Here is a 26,154-nt window from a genome sequence, read left to right on the forward strand (position 1 = left end):
TGCTCCTTGCCGGGCTGTTTGGAAAACGACTCTGCTGACCATCAGCCACCTTCGCCCAGGACTGCGGGGGCCTTGAGTGGGGGCAGCGCTGAGCCTGGAACCAGTGAACGCCGGTCGGTACAGGTCAGGCCTCCATGTGGCCGGCAAAATCTAGGCAGTGAGAAGGCCCTAAATCTCCCTAAGTGACTGCTAAGTGACTTGGAACTGCCCAGGGACGGAGCCAGGCCTTTGGTTTCAAGCTGGCCTGCCAAGTGCTCAGTGTTGGGGGTGTGGGTTGGGAGCAGATTCACATGTAGAATGACCCCGGCCAGAGGGCGGGGTCTGTGTGGCCCCGGGCAGGTACTAACTACCCGCTAAGCACTTAGGCCTCCCACGTGGGGTCTCAGAAGAAGGGACACTCACGGTTGTGGACTGGCCTCCATCGAGCTGTGGCTGTGGGTCCCTCCGGAGGAGAGTGGGAGACGTTCCCTGGGGGCCTTCATCAGAGAACAGCCCCGGGGGCAGGGGCCGTGAGAGCCTGGGTTGGCCAGGGCTGCTGTCCCCCGACACGCACTGGGACGACTCGGAGCTTTCAGTCCCTGCGAAGAGGAGCTGAGTTAGGGCTGGTCCCTCAGGGTGGGCGCCACCCCCTTCCACCTTCCACACTCAGGGGCCCCACATCCTGTCAGCCAAGGACTGGGTGTATCCTGCTCCAGGCGCAAGTTTCCAACAGGATGGTGTGGCTGCAAGGTAGACACCATGTATGCTCACGGACAAGTGTTTCTTGACCTGCTTTTTGGAAATCAGAGCAGAGCCAGTGTAGCCAGGAGATCAGGGTGGGAGGCACCCAGGCAACCTCTTCACCAGCAGGAGGCCTCCTGCTCACGCTGGGCGGCTCCGTGACCACTGGACGTGCAAGTCAAAGGGGAAGCAGAAACTGAGACCAGAGAAGGGCCGTGTGCTTTAAACAACGACCAGGAACAGGACTGACGGGGCCTAACCCCTCCCACCCCACCCCCATCTGCCCTGCAGGACTGTTGGGCCCTCCTGTATCACCCCAGACCCGGACCTAGCCGAGGCCACTAGGTGCAGGCCCGGGTACCTCTCCACGTCTGGGACCCATGCTCTTGGCCGTGCCGCGTGGGTGGCCGGCGGCTTTCCCCTGTGCTCCTCTGAGGGGATCGTGAGGGCTGTTTGGGCACTGAGCTGAGGATGGCCAAGCTGAGCCGTCAGCACATACACCTCCACCTTGTCCTCACACGCAGGCTCCTGGTCTCCAGACTCAGCCTTGACTGGAGGCTGCTCCAGCCCAGATGCGAGCTACCTGCGGTCCTGGCGCCAGCAGTGTGCACCAGGGGAGTGCAGTCGCTTTGGGCTGGCAACACAGCAGTGTCCCCACTGTGCTCCGGTGGCCTGTCCCACGGTGGCCGCTGCCTGTTCTGATCAGGTGTGCAGCACCTGGCCACCTGGGCTCCCCAGCAGGTCTTATGTACAACACCTTCAACTGGGCACAGAGGTGCCTTGGCATCAGTCACAAAGCCCTCAGATGTTGTCCTGTTGGCAATGGCATATTTTGGGCTTGGGAGGATGCTTGTCTCAGGTAGTGTGACCTGAGGATGAGCCAAACCTGGGCTGTGGGATGGATTTCTCTGAGAGACCTCAGTGACCTGAGGGACCTGAGGCCTGCGGTCCTCACGCCACATGCAGAATGAGAGAACCAACCACCATGAACTCCACCGACACATCCCTTCCTCCACATGGAAGTGTGTGCAAAACATTGCTTTATGGGGATGTAAGTGACACAATGAACTGCACGCCTCTGGGGTACAAATGGACAACTTCGGACATGTGTACACCCCAGCCAGAGAGGACACATGTGTCATCCACCAAAAGCTGCTGGCACTCATGTATGTTTGGTGTCACTGACACGGTGAGCACTGGGTCCACCTCGGACCACTCAGTCCTCTGTTCTTTGTTCCCTCTTCCTGTTTCTCTACATTCTTTGGACTTTTTTCTTAGAATTTCATTTGGTCTCTTTTGTTGGTGTCTCAGCTCTGTCTCTTTGTTTCATTTTAGAGGTTGGGGTTTACAATCTAATGGATCACGATTTTCCTTCAAGTGATATCACTTAGTTCACAAACCTCACATCAGCGGACTTTGTTGTCTGACAGCTCACTAATGTGCTCCTCCTTCTTCTGATTCTGTTTCATTTTGGGTACTTTCTACTGATGTGTCTTCGAATTAACTAACATTTTCTTCTGTCACCCTATCTGATGTTGTTTCCACCTCAGATATTGCAGTTTTTGTCCCTGTATGTTCCGTCTTGGTGTTTTCATATCTTCCACATCATTACTTAAATGTTTAGACATCAGGAACAGTTATAACAATGGTTTGAAGGCCACGACTGACAATTCTAACATCCATGTCAGCTTCGGGCTGGTTTTGCCTGATTGATGATTCTCATTATGGCTTATGTTTTCTACTCCTCTGCTTACCTGCTGCTCTGATTGGATGTCACACAATGTGCACTGACCTTGTTGGGTGCTGGACACTTTTGTAATTCTATAAATCTCCACAAACTTTATCCTGGGATGTGGTTAGGCTACCTGGAAACTGGTCCTCTTAGGTCTTGCTTGGTGACCTGGTGGGTGGGTCAGGGACAGTGTTCAGCTGAATGCTCTCTCCTACCTCCAAGAACTCACCTAGCAACCCTTGAATCACAAGTGTCCCATGGGGCCGGTGGGAACAGGAGCCCACGTGACTGTGGAAAGTGTTCTCCTTCCAGAGGTTCTCCAGCTTTGGGGGGCCACTCCCATGCCGTGCGGGCCCGTACTTCACTGGATTCTGAAGAGGACCCTTCTGTCAAGACTCCTGAGGCCTCACGCTGCACAGCCCCTGCAAGCCCCCGCCGCCTTGGTCTTCTCCGGGCAGCGAGTCCGCCACACCCGCCCCAGGACGCTCAGGCAGAGACCAGGGCAGCCGCGGGGCTGACCTCATCTTCCCGCCTCTCAGGGTCACTGTTCTCTGCTGTTGGATGTCCTGTACTTTGAAATCTCTCATTTCATATATTTCATCTGGTTTTGTTTTGTCTTTTTGTTGTTGTTGTTGTTGTTCATTTGTTTTAAATCTGTTCCCCATTACACTGTTTTGGGTGGAAGTGGAAGCTTTTTTTTTTTTTAAATAAAGAAAACTCTCATTTGTTTGAAAACATTGGAAGTATACAAAATCAGGTGAAACAAAAGAACACATAAACTGGCCCCCGCCCACACTGGCTGTCAGAGACTGGAGCGCGCGCAGCCACGGCGCACGACTGCACTTACGTAGCGGAGTCTGGCTCCCCGTCTCCTGCTCCAGCTCGTCCTCCTCGATACAGGTGTGGACATCGTACGGCCAGGGGCAGTGGGCTTGGCTGGTAGACACATACAGGGTGGCAGAGGACTGGCTGCTGGAGGAGGAGGTGCTGCTGTCGGAGATGGTGGAGTGCGGTCTCTTGAAGGGCGTGGTGTGGTTACGGGGGGGCACAGCGATGGCCACTTGGGTTCTTGACTCTGGAAGGGGACAGAAAGCAAGGCGGTCTGGCCTCTGCTCCAGAAGTGCAGCCCAGATGCAAGAACCAGACAGGGCCCTCTGGAAGGCTGACCAGGCTCCTCGACCTGCAGTCAGCCCACCATGCTGAGTGCTGGGGCCTGGGCCCCGGTTGGCAGAGCAGAGTGAGGAGAGGGCTGTGGCCACCGTACCTGTTCCGTTCACAGTGTAACTGACAGCCCGATCATTTATGGCTGCTTCACTGGCTTTGACGTCCAGAAATGGTTTGCTGCCTAACCCTACAGACACCATTTCACGCATTCTGAGTTCTGAAACAGAAGAACGTAGGACACTTTTCCAAGCGACTCCTTGGGTTTAATACCGCCCTTGATGGTGCTCTGCACCTGACACCGTCAGCCCAGAGCAGAAGCACATCAGGGCCAGGCCCTGCTCCACAGAGTGATGCTGGGGGGCCGAGGTGCTAGGGCCCCCAGCCTGGCACCTGCACCTGGTCTGGCCTCACAGTGGCCTCTCTCAGAAGACATGGGACCAGAACTGGGTGTCCACATGGGCAAAGAAGGGCAAGGGCCCTGTCTGCTGGTGAAGGGAGTTGAGCAGGTCCAGCGTGGAGCTGGGGACACAGGCCTCCAGGAGGCACATGGCCATGAGAAGGACACACTGGCAGGTGTCTGTGTGTCCCTGAATACTGAGAGGAGATCTAAGCAAGGTGAGAGTCTAAGGATGAATTACTTGGTAAAACTAAAAAAAACAAAAACAAAAACAAAAGCTAATAATTACGGTCAGTGGGAAGACGGAGAGGGAGGGGCAGGAGCAGAGGAGACTGGAGAGGGGACTGGGGAACCGGCCACAGGGCCTCCTCGTCCTCACAGGGGCTGGATCCATTCCTAGGAGACTGGGGATCTACTGGGCACCCTGAGCAGAGCCGCCTCGTGTGGTGCAAGCACGTGTGTGTGTGCATGTGCACACAGGCACACAGGCATGTTCACACGTGTGCAGGGGTGGTCTAGGCTTCAAAGGAGGCAGCAGTGGGGGGCTGTGGGGCATCTCTGTGATATATCAAGGCTCTGGCCGGGGAATAGCCACTGAGGGGAAATTGTATTTGGCCGTTTCGACAGTAGAGCCCTTAGGGTTTCTCAGGTCCAAGCTGCCCTGGGAAGGCCAGCTGGAGGGGTCGCTGTGAAGATGGCATTTATAATGGCCACCTTGTGTGTGCAGAGAGAGGTGCCCCAGTGACTAAATTGGGGCAGAGGAGGGACCAAAGGGGCGGCAGCAAGGAGAAAGAAACCTGGGTGGAGGTCCCAGCAGGAGGGACCCTCCCCTGCAGGGAGGCCACAGGCTGGCCATCAGCCCAGCAGAGAGTCACTGAGGAGGCCCTGACAAGCAGGGCAGGGCAGACAGCATGGGCATAAGGGGTCAGGGCGCCTGAGCGTGAGCCCTTCCCTGGAAGTGCTGCAGTGCGGGGGCAAGAGTCCTGTTCCTATTTGTTTTAAGGAGAAACACGTGTTTGCGTGCTGATGGGCGAGATCCATGCACTTCCTAGAAATGGTGCCCCAGGGGCTGCCGGGCCTGGGCCCCTTGGACAGGCCCCCGGGCGGGGAACTGGCCTCGCGCCCTCTCTGCCCACCTCTGTTCCTCAGAGCCTGCTGCCACAGGATCTTCCCTATCATGTCAGTCCACATGGCCTTGACCTCTGGGGAGCTCGCCTGGAGAACGTAGGACTCCTGGGATTTCCGCCGCCTACGGAACCAGATCTCAAACTTCACACCACTGTCCCCGACGGTCTCTGTCATCCCGATTTCAGCCATCTGCAGCCACAGCATGGGAAGGAACCAGGGAGATGCTATCTGAACAACATACCACTTCTGGGCGGACACGTTGACCCCAGTGCCTCAGTGCTAGAGGCCGCTTCACCCAGACACCAAATGGCGTGGGTGAGGCGGAGTCGGGGGCCTGCGCGGGACAGGGCAGATCCAGTTTCCACCCCATCCATACTGGCTCCCTCTTGGGGTCTCAGACTCCCCACTGGAGAAATGAGGACTAGACCAGAAGGCTCTGTGGTAACCTCCGGCTGGCACTGGGGGGGGTCACCCAACCGCCACACCTCTGATGTGTTCCCTGGTGCTGGCAGGCAGGCAGTTATGGTGCGGGCTCCTCCCAGGAGCCCCAGAAGCTCTGTACCTTTAGAGCCTCCTTCAGAGGCAGGAGGGCCACCCAAGACCTGCCGAGGGTAGGGCCTCTCTGGTGTTCACTTTTATCAAAATCCAAAATGAGGGGACTGAGAAGACATGGTTTTCCAGCCACTGAACCAGCACACGGAAAGCCTCGATGCTTTGGGAGTCTGACATTTTCAAAATTTGGCCAAAGAACCACAGGAAAGAACAAATATGCAGTCCTTGCTCATGCGCAGGGGACTGGCCTGATGCCAGAGGCATGAGTCCCAAGGCAGGCGCATTACCTTGAAGGACTGCTTGTACGTGTAGATGTCGTAGCCTCCGTCCACCTTCCTGGTCTTGCTAAACAGAATGAGGTCATCAAAAAGGAAGACGTGCCTCAGGTACTTCTTTCTTCCACAGCAAACGATGAACTCATCCCGGCATCTCAGCTGCCCCTGCTCCTTCAAATTGACCTGTGGATGGAGGAGGCCACCCTCAGGGACCACTGGGCTGGATCTGATCCCACCCTGACCCCTGAGGGGGAGGGGCTGGAGGCTGAGTCAGCACCTAAGGCCAACGATCCAATCAATCACACCTATGTAATGAGGTCTCCACAAGTCCCCAAAAAGACGGGTTTGCAGCGCTTCCTGCTGGTGAGCACATGAAGATGCAGGGATGCTCCGCACCCTTTCTCCACACCTCGTCCTGTGCATCTATCTCTTTCATCTGGCTCTTCCTGAATTGTATCCTTTATAATAAGTTGGTGATCTAGCAAGTGAGATGTTTCCAAGTTCTGTGAGCTGCTCTTGCCAATTAATGGAACCCAGGAGGGGGTTGTGCGAACCCCCACCTATAGCTGATTGGTCAGAGGAACAGGTGACAACCTGGACTTCAATTAGCAACTGAAGTGGGGTCAGGGGAGTCTTGTGGGACTGAGCCCCTAACCTGTGGGGACTGATGTCACCGAGAGTAGAAGATACCAGAAGTGAGTTGAATTGCAGGACATCCAGCAGGTGTCTAAGAGTTGCCTCGATGTGTAGGGGAAAACCCCACATTGGAATCGGGTGCAAAACCCTCAGGGTGAGTTTCCCGTGTGCCCACATTCCTGCTCATCTGTGTGGATGCCACAGTAAAAGCCTCTGTTTTCAATTTTACTTAACTTTCCACCTCATAGTCCTTTTGTTCGTTTTAACAGAAACCCCTCAGTTGAAGTGCCTGAGTCTCAATCCCTGTGTATAAACGCCCCACGTGGCAGCCCCAGGAGTCACATTATGAATTCCACACCTAAGCTGTCCCCCACCGTGGAGGTCCCTCTGAGCTGCAACCTGGGCCAATACTCAGGGCTGCGGTCCCTGTGCCCGGGCTACTGCTCCTTGCGGACGGATCCCAACTGACAGCCACCATGGGGACATCCCCCTTACCACCTTCCCGCAGTGCATGGCCCTGTCCTCGGTGATGCCTGAGAGCTCTGGGGGGATCGCAGTCGTCCCAAGCACTCAGCCAAGCTCACTGGGAGAGTCTGAGTGGCGGCCGGTTCTCGGTGACGACCCTGCAGTTTGTTGCTCTGCTGTTATTTGACACTGTTGATGTGGCTCTTAGCAAGGTGCCCGCATTTTCACTGTGACCTAGAAATTCTATAGCCATCTGCCTGACCATCAGGGACAAGGGGTCCTGCCTGAGAGGGGGGTGTCCTCTTCCTGCCCATGGAGTCCTGCCACACCACCATGTCAGGGATGTGGATGCCTGGCCTTGGTCCTCACCAGAGAGAAGCCTGTAAGCTGGCAGGCCAGGCCCCAAGCACAATGGCTCAGCACAATTTTCATGTGTTCAGTTGTTTTGAAGTAGCACCGGGAAGCAGATGTGTGGCATTTAGAGCCCACCTGCTCTCACGCCCCACAGCTGTTGCTCCGAAGCCAGACACTGAGCTTCTCTCTGCTCCCCTCTCCCCTTCAGGTGGGGGTCTCTGCAGGTGTAAGCTTCAGGGACATTTCCTAAAGAAGAGCTCTGTGCTCCTGACCCCAGGCATGTCCCACCCCTTGACCAACACAAAGCCCTGAGCCCGAAAGCCTGTGGGGGCCTTGGGGCGCTTACGTCGCAGCCGCGGACAGCATCCATGGCCAGCAGATCATTGCCGTGGCGCAGCTGGAAGCGGAGCATGTCCTCGGCGGCCTTCAGCTCGCCCTGCTCCTGCTCGCGGGCGGGGCAGCGTCTGGCCTCCCTGACGAGGTCCTGGAGCAGCAGTGCGTACTTGCCCATGCGCTGCACGGGCTTCAGCAGGTAGGAGGCCAGGTCCATCTTGTCACCCAGTGCCCGCTGCTTGTCCTGCAAGGGCCGGGGGACAGGGTCAGCTTGGGCCGGGCCGGGGGAGGTGCGGCAGGCTCGCAGGCAGGGGGATGACCTTGAAGAAGGCGTGGCCATGGCTGCAGAGCAGGGCGTCCGACTGGGGCTTGTTCTTGCTGTAGAGCACGTACATGCCAAACTGTTCTTCCTGCAAAGGGGAGGGCACGACGCACCTGAGCGGGGACTCTGGTCAGAAGCTGTGCTGCGGCCCCCGCCCTGCGGCACAGCTCCCGCCGTGGCCACGAGGAAAGGACACAGTGCTGCATCAGGGCCACCTCACATGCCCAGCACGGCGGGTGCCCCTGGGGGCGATGCCAGAGTTCTGGATGGGTCTTAACTCCAAAGATTGGCAGAAGAGATGCAAGGGGCACTCTCGGGGCAGGCTGGGAAGGGGCACGGGGGGACTGCTGAAATTTTCAAGGGTAAAGAACCAAAGTTGTCTAAACATTTAAAATGCTCACAATTATTGTCAATATGAAGCAATATACAAGTTGCACCTTATGGCTGAAGCACCCTTTAAGAATAGCTGAAAAGACCCAATGTGGGCTTTCTGTTATGCACGGTGTTTTCCTGTGGTTACTTATATTTAATAACGCTGAGGCCATTGTGTCACCTGCCTTCAGCGCAGAGCTACCTGGGTGCCCAGTGCCTAGCAGCTACTTGTTGAAAGACTCTTCTTTTCAGAGTGAATTGATTTTATCAGAGACCCCAACAGGGAGACAGTCCACGCGCATGGCTGAGGAGAGACTTAGCAAAGAGAGGGCAGCTCTCCTCAGGTCAGCCTGCGCACCCCAGCCAGGTTCTCGCAGAACTTGTCAAGCTGCTCCTGGGGTCCGTCTGGAAGGGGATCCTTGGGCAGGAGGATCGTAAGGGGACCAGGTGGGCTTCCCAGTGCAGGAAAACAAACTGATTTCGGAAGTTCCTTTTGGCCAATGAGGCTCGAGTGGTGAGGAAGCGGGGCTGCCGGTAGAATTAACTGTGATGGTGTATGAAGCCCCCAGCACCAGGTGGCCTGCAACAAGGGTGAACTGAGAGTACAATGCCTGGCACTGTTGGCTTCTTGTCTTCTGGGCGCCTGCATATTCACAGGTCTTAGTGCGCTGCTGGGGACACACTTCCTAAGCCTGCAATGCTACTCCCATGGCCTGACATGTGGGTGGGCACTCCAGACCCCGTGCTCCCAGGGTGAGCTGGGCCAAAGCCACCTCCGTCCATCACAAGCGGGGGACTTACGTGTTTCAGGAACACATGTCCCACAGCCAGGGGGCAGTGCCGGCAGCGCTCCAGCTCCGTGAGGAAGTGGTGGCGGTGGAAGTTGTAGAGCTTCTCCAAGTTCCCAAAAATGACGCTGCGCTTCCCTCGCAGGTCCTGCGGGAGGTCCACTCTTTCCATTTCTGGAAAATAGTTGTCGACGACATATCCTAAGGACCTAACATACTCCCTCTCCGTGGAGATCATCTCGGCCATTATGTGCTGCAGGCGGCTGCTGGAAGACACAGAGAGCGGACGGGGCGCTGAGGGAGAAGCTCGACGGCGGCGTGCGGACAGGAGACACACAGCTGAGTGTTCTGTCCTCAGCTGCGGGTAACGCCAGACAGGCCCCACACCCCGGCTGTGCTCAAGGTTGCCTGGAGCTGCTCGCCTGACATAGAATGTGAAAAGGTAAGATATACGGGGGAGGGGTGCATAGAATATGAAACATTTCCATGTGAGTGGTCGTGGCCTTTTCAGGTGAAAATCCTTTGGGAAACTGGAAAGGAGAGATCTGCAGTCGCCCAGGCTGAGCTGACTGCCGCAGGTTCTCGTTTCCGGCCGCCTGAGGAGCGCCTGGTCGGGGGCGGCCCGGGCAGTACGGAGGCCGGGCACTCAGTGGCGGGCCCTGTGCAAGGAAGGCCGTGCTGGAGACTTAAGAGAAAACTGGCTTCTGATGCATCCTGACTGCTCCTCTACCAGGGAGTATTTCTGAAAAAGCAGCTTTAAACTAGTCACATCCCCGAGGACAGTGAGGAGACAGACCGCAGGGGGTGGGAGGATTGGGGGGCGCAGGGAGGGGAAGGCAGGCACCTCCTCCTGCCAGGCCCAGGCCTCCTGGCGTGGCAGGCTAGCATGTGCAAGCCACCAATCAACTGAACAGCAGGGTACCAAGACGAGGTCTGCTGGTGACTTGCGCCCCACCCACTAATAGCGAGGCACACTGCTTTTCTCCCCTAGTGATAGCGTCCTATTGTCAACTGTCTTAAATTACTCAATCCTAATGACACCAATGACAGCTGGCCAATTTTTCTGCCATTATTTGTCTTACTTTTTTTTAAATTTGGAAAAAAATTCAATGCAAATAATAACAGGAAATACACATGAAGTTAGAAATGCTTCTGACTACGTGCCATCTCCTACAGACCTGGAGCACTCAACCGTTACCCCTCCCCCCATGACAGATTTTACAAATGCTTATTGTTTCCAAGCAGGCAGCACATCTGGCCGGGGACACCTGCTGCTGGCGGCCTGAAGGCGCCCCTGGTGCACAGCACAGGCTGCAGAGAATCACCCTCATCAACACTCACAGAAAACAGGTGTCCTCCTTGAATACTCAGGCACAAAGTTAAAATGAGAGTGGTCTGAGGATTTGGACCGAATAAATGGAAATTGACTCATGAAGCCACAATAGCCAGAAATTTCTGGGGAAATGGCTGCTGGCCAGCTGACAGCAGCTCCCTCCGGACACTTAGCAGACCTGGGTTTTCAGGAAAGGCGGGTTTGGTTCCGTGATGTTCCCCACCCCCAACTGCCAGGGCCCTGGAGTTTGAGGATGAGTTGCTCCCTCTCTGGGTGTGCAGGGGACTCCTCGCTACCAGACCTTGGGGTGGCGGCCTGTGAATGCAGGGAAAGGGGACCTGTCACCAGGGGCGAAGGCCCAGCGGCTTTCCACACTTGCTCCCTTACTGACCCCGGATGTCCACTCTGAGTGACCAAGGGGAGCTCTGGCAGTGGATGGCTCCGCCTGTTTGCTCTGCTGCCCTGGAACGCCCTGCGTGAGTGTAGTGGAGCTGGAAGGGACCCACCAGCGCATGTCACCCCCTGCAGCCTTCCCACGGATTGGGGCCCACAGGGATATACACCCCTTCTGCTGCCCCACTGCAAAAATGAAACCTTTACCTTCAACACGGTACAATGTAACTGCCCAGGGTTTTGAAACTTAAAAGTTGTATTTCAGAAGAGTATTTTGTAACCATCTCAGTTCAGGTTAAAGCTGCTCTGCATGAGGAGGAAACACAGGACAGGAAGCCAGCAAACTAGGACGCCCCACCTCCAGGCCTCAACACTCACTGTGAAAATGGCAAACAGCACAGAGGTGCAGTGACACCAGGCCAGTGTCACTACCTGGCATTAGGGATGGGCAGAGTTCCTACCACTTTATCTAAACAATTAATAAAAAGTATCATTTTGCAAACATCTCAAAGATGAATTAAAACAGACATCTATCCTGTCTGGCCCCGACAGGACAGGGTAGCCTGGAGGGATACCCATGGATTTTCTATTCTGCAGAAGCGCATTTAGTGGCTTTGCGTTTCTAGATCCCCACTGGCCACCACACCCTAAGGCTGCAGGGGTGCCCACCTTACCTTCCTGCTGGCCGCCTCCTGTCCCCCTCAGAAGGCTGGATCCTGGAAGGAGAAGACAGGCTCCGGTTCAGAGTGACTGGGGGGCTTTCGGCAGGTGCCCTCAGTGAGGGCTTCTTCTCTGAGGCCACAGTGCTGGTCACCTCCAGGCCTTTGATGAAGACCCCAGTGTGGCCTGGCCAGTGGGAGTCCCTGGGGCCACTGTCAAGCTGAGGAATTTCAAAGCTTAGTGTTTTCTTCATAATTTTCTTCACAGGATGTTTCCTGTGGTGGATGGTGGGGGTCTGGGTGGGCTCAGAGGAGCAAGTGGAGCTGTTGTCCGGGTCGTGCACACCTGGGTCCAGGTGCTCACCCCCCTGCCCACACAGAGCGACTTGTCCAGGGAGGCTGGACAGCAGTCGTGCCCACTCCCCAGTGTGGCCCTCAGGGTCAGTGGGGGGGATCCAGGATGCCTCGCGGTGCCTCATCTCAGCCCCCTGGACAAGCTCGCGCTTCAAGGGGCTCTGGTCCAGAGGCAGGGGTCCGGGGCCCGGGGCAGCCTCAGAAAGGGCCTCTTGGGAGTGGAGGGGGGCCTGCTGGCACTGCAGCCTCAAGGCGTGCCATTGTGCCAGTGCCTGCTGGCCACCGAGGCCCACCACGGCCGTGTTCGCGGACACCCCCATGGCCTCCTGGTGACAGCTCTTCAAATACTCCGCAACCAGCCCTGGGCCCAGGCGTTCCAGGCACTCACTGCAATGCCTTTTCGTCCCATTCACCTGTGCAGCAAAGGAGAGCAACTGATCAGTTTTGCGAAGGGCTCGCACGGCCAGTTGGCTTTGTCGGCCCCACCCAACAGGTGGCCAGTCAGTGGCTCAAGTGAACTCAGGACAGGCTTGTGCTGCTATCCAGGCACCCAAGTCAAGGATCAGGGTGAGCCGGGCGGCCAGAGCGAGAGGAGCACCCCTTTGTGGCTGCCACCCGGACCCACCCACAGGGCAGACACGTCCTCCACAGCCGCCAACGACACCATGAGGGGTGTCCCAGGACCATGAGATGTCTGCTAAATCAGTTCTTCCACATCTCTGCCCGGTGTGGGAGCCCAAGAGATAGCAGGGCAGAGAAGGGCGGTGAGAGCGGGGCAGAGAACCCCTGCCCCCGCCTGTGCCAACCGTCCCTGACCCCCTGGGTTCCGTCAAGAGGGGCTGTGCTCCTGAGGGCTCTAGCTCCCAGGTCCCCAATGGCTAGGCACGTCGAGGGGGCTGGTGAGGTTGCAGGTGTGTGCTGTACTGTGGCAATTATTTTGGGATCTTTGGCAGTAAGCGGACTGCGAGCCAGGGACATGATCTAATGGGAGTGTGGGCCAACAGCCCCTGCACTCAGCGCACCCAGACCTGCACGGGGACAGTGCTCCCTAGATGTCGGAAGAGTGAAGGACATGGGCCGCACATGTGGATTCCCGGGAGAAACTGCTGGGCCTCTTACTGTCTCGCAGAACTGGGACTGGCGAATGCACTGGGCCAGCTCTCCCTCTCTCCACTCAGCCTGGCCGGCCGAGGCGCTCAGACGCCTCCCGGCGTCTTGGACTGTTTCCTCTGTGTCCTTAGAGTCGTTCTCCTCCATCAGCGGTCGTCCTTTCTGACAACACTGCTGTAGCCCAAGGGACCAACCATCAGCACAAGCTGGGCACTTACTCCAGGGTTTCCGAGTGAGGGCTGGACTGCACCCACCGTTGGCCTCGGGTGCCCGGCCCACAGCTCCTGCTGCGGCTGCTGCTTCACATTCTCAACAGAGAGCAGTTCCAAAGGGCCCAGGAATTTCTTTTGCTCTTTTTCAAACCACGATTTGATCTACACAGGAAAAGAAGGTCTGACTTTTAAACATGTGAAGGAGCCCGGCTCTCAGACCCGGAGGACGACGGAGGCGCCTCACGCCGCTCAAGGGCTGGCTTGCTCACTCCTGCAGAGAGCACGCCTCTTCCCGATGCAAACACTGCGTCTCACTCGAACGTGTTGCAAGGAGCTACACAGCAGCGGGGGCCGTGATGAAGGCTCCAGTTTATAACGATTTTCATTGTTTGCAAATGGCAATTAAGAGCATTGAAAAATAGATACAGAATTTTCAGTTTTGAAACTTCGTACCATGCTAAACATATCCCAGAAATATTCTGTAGGCTGGTGGTGCTTGGACACCCAGGGGCTGCCTGGGAGTGACAGAGGGGCCGATGGCAGCCCTGCCTGCAGCTCAGTGTGACATGGTCCAGGCTCTCATTTTAAAGACAAATCCTGTGGCAATATCGCTGGTTCATCGTGAACAGCTCATAGGGAAATGCTTCATTTTCATGCACAGTTCTCTTTGGAGAGCAATGCCAGGGACCCCAGGCTGTTAGGTGCCCAAGAAGAAAGGTCTGTTATTAAAAATGGTGTCATTGGGCTGCACCTATGACCACAAGGATTGAATTTAGGGATTCCTGATGTACAGGCAGAGCACAGAAATCAGAGTGCACACTGTTTGTGGATGGAGTCATGGAGAAAAACATCGAGATGAGATTCTTATGAGGAAGCACCGGTCACCTCAGAGCGGCAGGGTGGAGGGGCAGGGCACAGCCAGCGGAGTGGAGGTCTCTCAGGGGGAGCCCCCTCTAACCTCGTGAAAAAGGTAAATTCTAGGTGCTTTGAAGATTTAAATGGAAATATTCAAGCCATTAGAGTCTTATGATGGAATATATTAAAGCAGAAAAGCCTATTTAAATCATAAGCAAAGTTAAAGGACGGATTACAAATGGGAGAAATTATTTGCAACATCATCAAAGGATTAGTCCAAGTCATACAATGAAACTAATTACAAAGAGTAGAGAAACTGGCCAAGTGCAGGAAGATGTAACTTATAAGAGAATAAATAAAAACAACAAATAAATGTATGAAAACAAAGTTCAACTGGAGCATAAAAAAAGAAAAGCCAAATGCAAGCACTGGTGAGAACCTGACCTTTCCCTCACTAGATCAGGGAGGCGGTAACCTAAGCTGGGCGGGCTGACGGGGGGGCTACTTGCCAAAAGCATAAAAACCTCAAAAAATGCGTGCTCTTCTCAGCCATGCTGAGTTGAGGAATCTGTCCACAATGAACAGTCACAATGTGTGAAGGACACATATGCAGTCATGTTTACAGCAGCAGCAAATAGCAGGGCAGAGCTCAGAGGTGCAGGCCGCTCGGCAGTGCCCAGTGCATGGCCTGCCAGACAAAGCAGGTCAGAGGCAGCCATGCACGGCATGATCCCACTTCTGTAAAAAGCTCTTTCCTTTCTGATTCTTCCATAGTGTTCATGCCTTTCTTCCGTGGAAAAGAAATTAAATACATTGTATATAGAATGATCTCATTTTTAGGTTAAAATGTATTTAGTTTTGGGTGAAGAAGGCAGCTTAAGATATACCTAATTTTGCTCCCTCTTGAAACGCTATTAAAGCTTCAAAAAACTCCTTTAACCCATGAAGGATGCAGAGCAGCGGGGCTGGGAAGGAGGGACAGAGAGCAGCAGGGCCGTGGGAGTCCTGAGCAGGGAGAGGGGTGGCTGTAGACAGGCGGGGAGAGCATGTCTAGCAGGACGCCATCAAGGAGAGACATTCAGAAAATAAACAAAACTCCATGGCTGAAACATTAAAAATGTCATAGCAGAGGCAAAAACTCTCACAGGAGGTTAGAAAATCAAGTTCAGAAAATCTATGCTGAAAAGCAGAACAAAAAGCCAATGATACGGAAAACAGAAGAGAAAATGAGTGAACCAGGGGGGAAGTGTGGAATTCTAGAAAACGGGAGAGCTCATCTAAGACAACAAGAAATCCCAGAGCAGAGAGACTTGGTGGCCTAAGGAGGAACCCCCAGACCTGGGTCCCTGCGATCAAAGTGCCCTGAAGAGACCAGAGGTAAATAGGGGTCGAGTGAGAAAAAACAGGGCCCAGACCAAGGTCAAGAGCAGAATAGATGAGGATTCCTCCACTGCATTGCATGAAGCTGAAAGACATCAAAGAGTGCCTCCAAAATTTGGGAGGGAAATTAAAGCTACCATGAAATGTGAAGGAAGAAAAAGACTGTCAGATATACATGATCTCAGAAATTTTCATCTCATTATCCCTTTCTCTGGAAAGTCCTGGTGGGTATTCTGCTCAAACAACAGAAAAATGAAGAAAAAGGAGAACTGGGTACATGAGATATAGTGGTCCCCACAGGACAGAGGAAATGCCACAGGAGAGGGGACCCACAGGACAGAGAAAGAGGAGGAGGAGGAAGAGAAAAAGTCACAGGACGTCCCACAGGTCAGAGGTGCCCCCAGGCACGGCAGGCCCTCCGGCCACGCCCCAGGCTGCCGGCACCAGGGGCCTGGTGAGCTGGTTCACCTCCTGTCTCCACCTGCCTTGTCCCCGATGTGCCGATGGTCTCCTGCCCCTGTCCTGCAGCCTGGATCAGCCAGGTCACCCTGTACCCAGCCCCTGTCCCCTGCTGGCCCACGACTGGAGTTGGGGCCGGATGTGGGGAGAACAGGGAAGGGAAAATACAGAGTCCACACCCCGCCATGCCTGCGGCCCCCCTGGGGACCCCCTGGCAGGAGCAATCCTCCCACCCTGACTGTCCTCAGGTGACCTGACAACTCGAGGATACGGAGACATTTTCCAGTCACTCTTCACCTTGCCCCACACACCTGGCTGTGCAGGCTCCTGCCTTCACATTTACATGGAAATAGTGATTTATAAAATAATAAGGATTTTGCTTAAAAGCATGCAGTCATGTGCAGCATAATGACATTTTAGTCACCAACAGGCTGCATATATGGAGGTCCCGTAAGATTACAGTGGAGCTAAAAAACTCCTATTGTCTAGTGATGTCGTAGCCATGGTAACACTGTAGACAGCACATTCCTCACGTGTTTGTGGTGATGCTGGTGTAAACAAACCCACTGAACTGCCCACTGTGTAGGAAGTATCGCACATACAGTTAAGTACAGTATGTAATACTTGATAACAAATGACTGTGCTACCGGTTTATGGATTTGCTATGCTATGATCATTTTGTTTTTTTTAAGACATTTTATTTATTTTTTAAAGGTATTATTTATTTTCAGAGAGAGGAGGAGAGAGGAAGAACTAGGGAGAGAGACATTGATGTGTGAGAGAAACATCGACTGGTTGCCTCTTGCTCTCCCCCAGCCAGGGACCTGGCCCACAACCCCGGCCTGTGCCCTGACAGTGAACCCAATGGCGACCTTTTGGTTGGCAGGTCGGTGCTTAATCCATTGTGCCACACCAGCCAGGGCTCATCATGATTTCAGAGTGTACTCTTCCTACTTATAAAAAATATTTGTTGTAGAACAGTAGCTGTGTTATGCTGGCTTCACACATCTCATTTTTACCTTTTGATGGCATTGTTTTCTCTTGTGCTTGATTTAATCTCATACTGTTTTACACAGTAACAGGTTCTATAGGCTGGTCGCCCAGCCTATAAGGCACAGTGGGCTGTGCCTTAGTCTAGGTGTGCAGTGGGCTGTGCGCCCAGGTCTGCATACGTGCCTCTGTGATGTTCTTCCAGGGACGAAATCACCTGATCATGTGTTTCCTCATAACATATCCCCATCGTTACGCAGCACATATCTGTACAAGCTTTTGAAAAGCATTTATATACACATATATGGAGAAGAGTCTGGGTTATAACACACTGAGTGTTAACACTGATTATTTCAAGGGGCAGAGGTTTAAAATATTTTTCTCATTTGGCTCCTCTGACTGGAGCACTGACCCAGTCACCTCCCTCCTGGATCCTGACCTGGTCACCTCCCTCCTGGATTCTGACCTGGTCACTTCCCTCCTGGAGTGCTGATCTGGTCACCCCCCTCCCAGATGTGACCCAGTTGCTTCTCTCACAGAGCACTGACCTGGTCACTTTCCTCCTGAAGTGTCCTCAGTTCCCGTAGACTCTCCAGCTCCTGCAGACACCTGTTGGAGGTGAGGACCAGCCGGTGGATCTCTTCATCCACTTGGTTATACAGCTGGGAGGCAGCCTCGATGCTGTCTCTGGAAGAGAAGGCAGGTATTGGGTGTCACGTCCTGATCACTGGTTTGTTCGGAGGCTGTCCTCTTAGGAATATGCTGTCGGTGACAACCTGCTTAAAAAACACAACTGCACTGATTTTGTCCTTCATGTCTGACAGAAATGGAAGTGCCAGATGGGGCCCACAGCCAGAGCAGGAACTTGAACGTGCCCATAAGCAGTGACACCTACTGGCCACACATACACACAGGCACCTCAGAGGTGGGACTGAAACGTGGGTTGGTGGATGCAGCACCCCAGGACGGAGGGAGTGCTCAGTCAGGACCTCTGACTGCTGGATCCCACTATAATGACCTTTGTCTCCCACTTGCACGCTGTAAGGAATGGGCTAGTTTTTCCCTGGAGTCCTCCAATGAGACAAGCTCTGGTTCCATCAAGCATGTCTGTCAGAGGAATGGAGGTCTGGGTCCCTCGGAGACACTGCCTGTGACAGGGACGGGCTTCCCCTGTGGGGCAGAACGTTGTGCTTCACCCCAAGCTGCCCCAGCATGACGCTCACCGGCTGTCTTCGCTGGCCCCACGTTCTTCCCTCCTCAGCCGTGCCAGCACGGTGCCGCCCTCCAGGCGGAGGGCCACCAGCAGCTCGTCTTCCAGGACTCGCTTCATTATGGCCTTGTGCTCGCTGATGGACTCTGTGATTTCCTGTGAGGGTGGGAGGAGCACGCATAGAACCCCCCTCCTCCAGGCAGGTCCTTCCAGGTCTAAAGCTGGGTAGGTAGGACCACACTGGGCCTTCACCACTCAAACTCAAAGCATGCTGGGATGGCTACACCAGCCACCCAGTCCTAGCAGGAGGGTGGGCAGCAGGCTCCAGATGCCTCACTCAGGGGAGGGGAGCCTGAGATTTAGACTTGAGGGCAGGGGACAGTGGGGAGCTGAAACTCAGCAGCAGAAGAACCCGGCATCTGGAGGACAGCACACCCGGGCACCCATAAGGCGTCTCCAGGTTGCCACGGTCTCTCCGGCGAGCGCCTCTCTGTATTGGGTTTGAATGGCTTGCCCCCAGCAGCAATCGCTCATGCCTTGCTGGCATAGCCATCAATTGTGGCGGTGTTGTTTCTCTTTCTGGCAGGGTGGGATTTTTTTGGTCACAAGAGGGAGGAAGGGGTCCTTTGGAAGTTGTTTGCTACCTGAAGGGGATCTACAAATCAAAAGGGTTTGAGAATTCTGGCTATGGATGATGGTGAAACTAAATATTCATGTTCAAGCTTTAGCTAAATCTCCCCGTTTCCACCTGTCAAACAAAATAAAATACCAAGCACCCACCTGTGCCGTGTTTAGGGTCCTGTGGGTGTTTAGGGAACCGATTAAACTTTGTAGGAAAGCAATGGCATCCCGGCAGTTTGTGGTAAAGGGCTCCAGCTTCTATGGTGGTTTGAGAGGACGAGATGGTTACAGACACATTCTATTAGATGCTGAAGTAAGCGGCTGTAAGTTCCCATGTTTAAACTGCTCTCAGGTAGCAAGCCTATCATGGAGTCACCCAGTGACCTCTCGGTATCTACAGAAGCACAGGAGCAGCATCCTCCCTGCCCAGGGCCAGATTTCAGAGGCATTCTTAAGCCCATGTCACGTGGTTGTTAGAAACAGACTAGATTTAAGTGAAAACATCCATTAGAAGCCCCCTGGTGACTGTGGTACACGCAGCTGCTGTGAGCTGCTCCTTACCCTGCGGAAGCAGATCCAGTCACTGTGGCTGTAGGGAAAGGAGCCTTCGAGGTCTACGGTCAGCTGGGAGCTGTCGACAAACTTGTGCAGGGCCTTCAGGGAGCCCACCACCTCACACTGCTGAGGGGAAGGAAACACTGCTGAAGCGGCTCGCTCCTGGCAGAGCCGCTACTGATGGGCTCCGCTGGGCTGCCGTGCTGGTAGCATTAGTGGGCTGTGTGTGGTTGATACCAGAATGAAGCTGAGAAGAAGTGAAAGGAAAGGGTTGCAAAGAGAAATGAAGGAAAGGTCCCAGTTAAGGAAAGACAAAAAAAAGGGAAAAACTGGGAAGGAAGCAAGGGCAAGATGATATGGGGAGAAGGGAAAAGGCAGGAAGAGAGTGGGAAAAGTGAGGATGGAACTGAGGGTGGCTACTGCTGGTAAGGCAGAGTAGAACCTTGTCAGACAAAACCACAAGCTCGGGACAAAGGGCAACGACAACTCTCGGAAAGCTCTGGAAGCAGAACAAAGCTGGGTGTATTGTGAGCAGTTGAAACTTGGACGGAGGGACCAGCATGGAGGGAACATCGTGTTTTTGTGGCTTTGGTGGGAAGCAGGTTGCCAATGGTGAGACTGGAGTGGCTGAAGCTCTGATAGAGAACTGGCATCTTTCTGGCCCAGAGAAATCAAAGGAAAGACGGGTTGGAAAGGGAAGATGAATTCTCACAAGGGAGAAAGCTGGGAAAGGAAGCTCCAGGTGCCTGTAAACTCTGACCCTTACCCATGTGTGTATGGGGAGGACTTCAAGTAGCTGAAGGCAAGAAGAGCTGCACTGGACCCATGCAAGGGATGGTTTTCAGTGTGAGTTTAACCAAGGTAAATTCATGCTAAAATAAAACTGCGTGGGGTTTATATCAGAATCCAGTCTTTACAACAGAACATTCACCATGTCTAGAATACCATCCAAAATTACTTGACACATGAAGAATCGGGAAAATGTGACTCATTCTCAAAGGAAAAGGCAACCAACAGAGGTCAACCCAGAGAAGACCCAGATGTTGGAATTATTAGATAAGCACTTTAAAGCAACTGCTATAACTATGCTCAATGATGTAAAGGAAAAATGCTTGCAATTACTGAGAAGACAGGAAATCTCAGCAGAGGTAGAGAAAATATATCTAAAAACCCACTGGGAATTTTATAGCTGAAAAATATAATATCTGAACTAAATAATTCACTAGATTGGATTAATAGCTGAATGGAGATGAGAGGATGGAGTCAGTGGCCTTGAAGATAGATCAGGGGAAGCAATCTGATCTGAAGAAGAGAGAGAGAAAAGTGTTTTTAAAAAACACAGTCTCAGAGACCTATGAGACAACATTAGTATGTGTAATTGAAATCCTAGAAAGAGAGGTGGGAATCAGGCATAAAAAAACATTTTAAGAAATAATGACTGAATTTCTAAATTTGGTGATATAAAATTTCAGCCATATCTAATAGGATAAATATGAAAAAAAAAAAGCCCATACCCAATCACATTATAGTCAATTTGCTGAAAAGGAAGAAAAAGTCTTGAAAGCAGCCAGAAGAAAATGACACATTTCCTACATATAAACAATTACCTGAATTACAATGAATTTTTCATCAGAAAATAGGGAGGCCAGAAAACAAGAGAACGACATCTTTAAAGTGCTGGAAAAACAAAGAAACAGAAAAACTACAATGAAGCAGAATTCTATATCCAGTGAAAATATCCTTCAAGAAAAAAGTGAAAGTAAAGAAGTTTTCAAATAAAAGAGAAAGAATCAAGAAGAAAAACAAGGAAAGAAAACAACTGAGGTGGAGAAGAAAGATCAGATTTTCAAAGTGCTCTGATGTTAGGCTCTGCAAGGCTCCTGCAAGAACTGCCCAGGCTGGTGTGACTTATGGGTTGAGTGACTGCCTGAAAACCAAAGGGTCACTGGTTGGATTCTTAGCGCACATGCCTGGGTTGCAGGCCAGGTCCCCAGTAGGGGGCGTGTGAGAGTCAACCATACATTGATGTTTCCCTTCCTCCCTTCCTTCCCTTCTCTCTAAATATAAATAAATAAAATCTTAAAAAAAAAAAGAAAAAAGAACGGAAGGGTCAGACACAGGTCTCCAGGCTCCTTCGTGGGTGAGACCATAATTTACACAAATTCTTTTATATGTTTTATCTCATCTGAGTGCCTTAATATTTAATTTTATGCATCATTCAGAGTCATAGCTAATGCTGAGAGTCTAAAACCATTACCTGAATTGCTGCAGCCTTGTCAGGTCTGAATGCTGATTCTTTACCCACCAACAGCAAAATACTATGAATTATCGGGGGAGATGTGTTCTGAAATAAGTAAAAATGAAATATTAATTTGCTTTCTAATTTTTAACTTCATTAATATAATTGTCCAATTTTGATTGGTGCTACTTTCACTTTGATATTTTCCCAAAATGCCTAGAATGCATAAAATGCAGTTGCCTTCCCTCTGAATGTAAATTACTTGCCCTTATAAATTATTTAATATAATCAGGTTTGTTGGTTTGATTTACATGTAATAAAATACACCCTTTTTGGTGTACCGTTCTCTTGAGTTTTGATGTAAATTACAGTCACATAACCACCACCACTATGAAGATACAGAACAGATTAACATCCCTCAAATTTCCTCATGGTCCTTGGTAGTGAAGCCCCCCAGCCCCTGGCAACCACTGATCTGTTTTCTGTTTCAATAAATTTGCCTTTTCCAGTTATACATGGAAACACACAATATTGGCTTCCTTCATTGAGCACAGTGCATTTGAAATTCACCCATGCTGTGACTATCAGCAGCTCATCCCTTTTTATTGCTGAGCAGTATTCCACTGCATGAAGATACCAGTTTGTTGTTCCACTCACCAGCTGAAGGACCTTTAGGCTGTTTCCAGCTTTTTGCAATCATAAGTAAAGACGCTATAAACTCTGTGTGCACATAAGTTTCATTTCTCTTGGGTAAATAGCTAGTAGTGGGATTGCTGGGACCTAAAAAAAGTGTATGTTCAACTTCTAAAGAAATAGCCCATTGTTTTCCAGAGTGGCTGGACCATTCTGCATATCCACCAGCAATACCAGGCACTTGTTACTGTCAAAGTTTGTTGTTGTAGCATGTGTGTTACCTTCTTTTGGTTTTAAGTTCTCCAATGACTAGTGATCTTGAATAGATTTTCATGTGCTTATTTGTTATTCACACATTCTCTTTGGTTAAGTGTGTTAAAATCTTTTGCCCCTATTTTATCGGGTTGTTTTCTTATTATTGAATTTTGAAACTTTATGTGTTCTGGGTACAAGTCCTCTATTAGATATGTATTTGGCAAATACTTTACCCCAGTCCATAGCTTGTATTTTAATTTTAATAACAGTGCCTTTTGAGAAGTTTTAAATTTTGCTGAAGTCCAGTTTATCATTTTTTCCTTTTATGGGTGATGCTATTGCGGTCATAGGTAAGAAATCTTTGCTTAAACCAAGCTCATGAAGATTTTCTCCTATGTGTCCTTCTGGTGGTTTTATAGTTTGAGATTTTACATGTAGGTCTATGATCCATTTTTAGTTAATTTTTGCATATAGTATGAGGTATGTGTTGAGGATTTTTTTTCCCTTTTTCTTTTGCACACAGATTTCAATTGTTCTAGACCTATCGGTTGAAAAATATTATTTTTTATGTGTTTATGACTTTAATCAAACCCTCTTGGTTTCTGTTTGCTAGATTACATTGAGGCCAGACCATTTAGCAATAAAATGCTTCTATTTAGATAGCGTTTCTTCATTCATACTCTCTAAAGCTGTACTTTTTCAAAGTTTCTTATAGTTGATATACAGATTTTAGAAAATCTCTTATTTTGCAATAAAATTACTGGATGGGCCTCAGAGCTGGTATCTTCTTTGCCTTATTTTAGTCTTACATATTTATATTTTTGTTAAGTGGCTTCTTATGAATGGCATTTTATAAATACTTGTTGAATAAATGATAGAAAGCTCAAATAAAAAACCATCCTTGCTTTCCTGTTATAGAGCCGTATTCTATTTCTCTCACTCAGTTAAGCTAAACTTTTGAGTTATCACGCATTAAAACTACAGTTTTACAAAGTGCTTTATATTTTTCATATATTCCTATTTGAGTGAATATTTACTATTAAGATCTGTTCTATAGCAAAAAAAATTAACATTCTCAGATAAATGAGAACAGAGTCAATGCTTTATGACGATTACACCCATTACTGTCTAATAGTTACGTGTTGTATGTATGCGGGGTAGGAATGAGCAATTTCTTAGAAGACTTCCTTCTACCAAGGGGGGAAAAAAGCATTATTTCCTTTCAAAATGGAAAGTTTTTTTTATGTGTTTGAAGTTTACTAATTTAATAAATTTGAAGCATAGTTACTTAAGGTAGTTATGAAAAAGTTCCATAGTTTTGCTCTCTGTGAAAGAATTTACCTACTTTTGTATATACCTCCAAAATGAAGTTGAAAACAGAAACATGACCCTTGCATTCCAGGTCATTTCTACTCTTCTCACATAAACCGCAAACCCTGCTGCTGGTCGCTCCAAAGCCAGGGCAGCGGAGTGGGGGCCTGCGCTTGGGCGCAAATGCCAAGGCCTCAGCGGCCTGACCACAGGCCGTACTGTGCAGGAGCGGCAACCACCATAGTGGTCAAACAGCGGAACTGCCTTCCTCTCGTAAACCGTCATGAAGTTCCTCAGAAGCTTCCCTTGTGATAAAAAGCTAAGGATCCCAGCTTATGCTTTGGAGATGTATGGGTGGAGAGTGACCATCTTTCTTTGGCTTAGTTTCCCCCCAAGGGACTTGAGCGGCACAGGATTTCAGGGAAGTCTAGCCAAAAAAAGAAATGCTGGGCAGGGGATATCCTTACAAAGAAAACTGATAAATGGTTCTGGGCGGACTTTGTCCAATCTGCCAAAAACTCAGATCGACAACTGAAGGGCTCCAGGGCGGGCCTGCCTGGGCCTCGTGCAAAATGGGAAGCGCTGTTGCTAAGCCTGTAGGCTTCCCACGAAGGGCTCACCCTCTCTGTTTGAGGCTGGGCACTTGCAGGTTTTTTCTGGATGCCAAGGGAGTAGAAGCTGCAGCAGTCCCCTGGCTTTGGAACAGCCTGTGCAACAGCACCTGCCCGGTTGTACGGCCCTGCTTGTCTCCTCATCCCACACACACCATGCACAGAACACAGTGCAGCGAAGGAACACACAGGTGGCTCGTACTGGCACCGAGATAACTTCTCACAAAACCGGTGCCATGCTGGGTGCAGGTCAGGGACTTCGCGGTGGTGGGGGGAGGCGGCTCTATCATGCCAGCCCCACCCTCAGCACACACGTCCCTCATTGCCGCCCAGAATCTGCCCTTTACCTCTCGGCACTGGCCCGAGAACGACAGCCAGCTCTGAGAGCTCTCCAAGCCCTTTACAGCTGTGAAAGGTGCCCCAGCACTAACCCCACCACTGAGGGTCCGGGGCCCTGCCACTCAGACAGGAGGAGAAGCCGCCACTGGGGAGCCTGCTGCTCCAGCCCCACCTTCTACCCAGGGAGGGCGCTGTCCTGGGTCCTGCAGCAAGTCGCTGGATCTCCAGGCTTCCTCTGAATACAATTTTTTTTAATATACATTTTATTGTGTATGCTATTACAGTTAGCCTACTTTTCCCCGCTTTGAACACAAATTTCAAACCTTCCCCACATTCTCCAGGGCAGCTAATGACAACAGTGACCAGCATGGGCACAATTCACTGACTCTGAATTAAGGGCTATGGATCAGAGCTGACAAGGGAGGCAGAGCACCCGGGGCAGATAGAGTGATAACCAGGGTGCTCTCCCTCCCAGGCCCCCAATCGCCACCTGGGGCTGAAGGTGGAAGAAACACAGAGGAGAGGGGGGAAGGGCTGGCCCACGCTGGGTGAGCACTGCCGGCCCGGCGGGCCCCTGTGGGGCTCCCAGAGCACCGTCCAGAGGAGGCAGGGGCTGCCTGTGGACACGGCTAAGTGTTGGGGGCTGGGTTCCAAGGGGGAGACTGGCCAGGACCCTCCAGAGGGGCTTCCGTGGGTGGGACCGTGAGAAGCTGTCTGCTTTGGCCTCCGTGAGGGCACTAGAATGTGAGTGTCTGGCACCCACATGGGTCACAGGTGCGCCTGGTGCTGCGGGCCCCGGCCAGGACTCCGTGTGCAGCGCACGGGTCTGGCAGCTCTCACAGGTCTTTCATGATTACACATAGATTTTCCAACGAGCTGCATGAAGCAAATGAAAGGATTTCTAGGAATCTGATCAAAACTTCTGGTTATATTTTTTAAAATCTTTCATCAGTGGTAACATTTTAGTTTGGTTTTGGGGACAAAAACAAAGTGGTTTTTCTCTCGAGTTGCTATTTATATGGATGTTGACTTTATGTTGTTACCTGAGGCATACTCGTTTCAGCTGCTAACTTCAAAGACATGCACTCCTGAGGTATAAACAATGTTGTCGTGCTGTTCAGCTGGATTACAGTGAACCAGGAAGTTCAGATTCACAATCTTTTAGCAAAATCAAAGAACTCGGAGAAAATCTTAGGGTTGCCAACACTTCTATTCCATCTTTCAACAGTACTTCCCTCAAAATCCTTCTGAAAAGCAGTCATTTACCTATTTTCTTAAGAAACTTTACTTGGCAATTTCTCAGTCTTTACTGTTATATACAATAAAATTGCATGTAATGAAGGAAGACACAGAATCTCAAAGGAATTTCCAAACCTTGGCAGAATAGGAACACAAAA

The 26,154-nt window shown here is 51.4% G+C and overlaps 1 protein-coding gene across 1 annotated transcript in view; it reads right to left on the minus strand.

The window, feature by feature from the left end:
• The window catches only part of PLEKHG4B (pleckstrin homology and RhoGEF domain containing G4B), a 79,058-nt gene that overhangs the window by 2,430 nt on the left and 50,474 nt on the right, over positions 1–26,154 (minus strand). Inside the window, exons 7-21 of the mRNA XM_054578649.1 lie at positions 21,627–21,713; positions 19,376–19,492; positions 18,974–19,072; positions 18,207–18,349; positions 17,532–17,670; positions 13,097–13,261; positions 11,639–12,390; positions 9,252–9,504; positions 8,077–8,166; positions 7,770–8,000; positions 5,981–6,151; positions 5,150–5,330; positions 3,717–3,833; positions 3,300–3,527; positions 403–578 (exon numbers count right to left, since the gene is read on the minus strand). Of these exons, the coding sequence (XP_054434624.1) occupies positions 403–578; positions 3,300–3,527; positions 3,717–3,833; positions 5,150–5,330; positions 5,981–6,151; positions 7,770–8,000; positions 8,077–8,166; positions 9,252–9,504; positions 11,639–12,390; positions 13,097–13,261; positions 17,532–17,670; positions 18,207–18,349; positions 18,974–19,072; positions 19,376–19,492; positions 21,627–21,713 (2,949 nt within the window). The remainder of the gene's footprint in view (positions 1–402; positions 579–3,299; positions 3,528–3,716; positions 3,834–5,149; positions 5,331–5,980; positions 6,152–7,769; positions 8,001–8,076; positions 8,167–9,251; positions 9,505–11,638; positions 12,391–13,096; positions 13,262–17,531; positions 17,671–18,206; positions 18,350–18,973; positions 19,073–19,375; positions 19,493–21,626; positions 21,714–26,154) is intronic.

This window comes from Pteronotus mesoamericanus, unplaced genomic scaffold, assembly GCF_021234165.1.
Source record: "Pteronotus mesoamericanus isolate MK-2021 breed Mesoamerican mustached bat unplaced genomic scaffold, CSHL_Meso_final contig_50, whole genome shotgun sequence".
Classification (NCBI taxonomy): domain Eukaryota; kingdom Metazoa; phylum Chordata; class Mammalia; order Chiroptera; family Mormoopidae; genus Pteronotus; species Pteronotus mesoamericanus.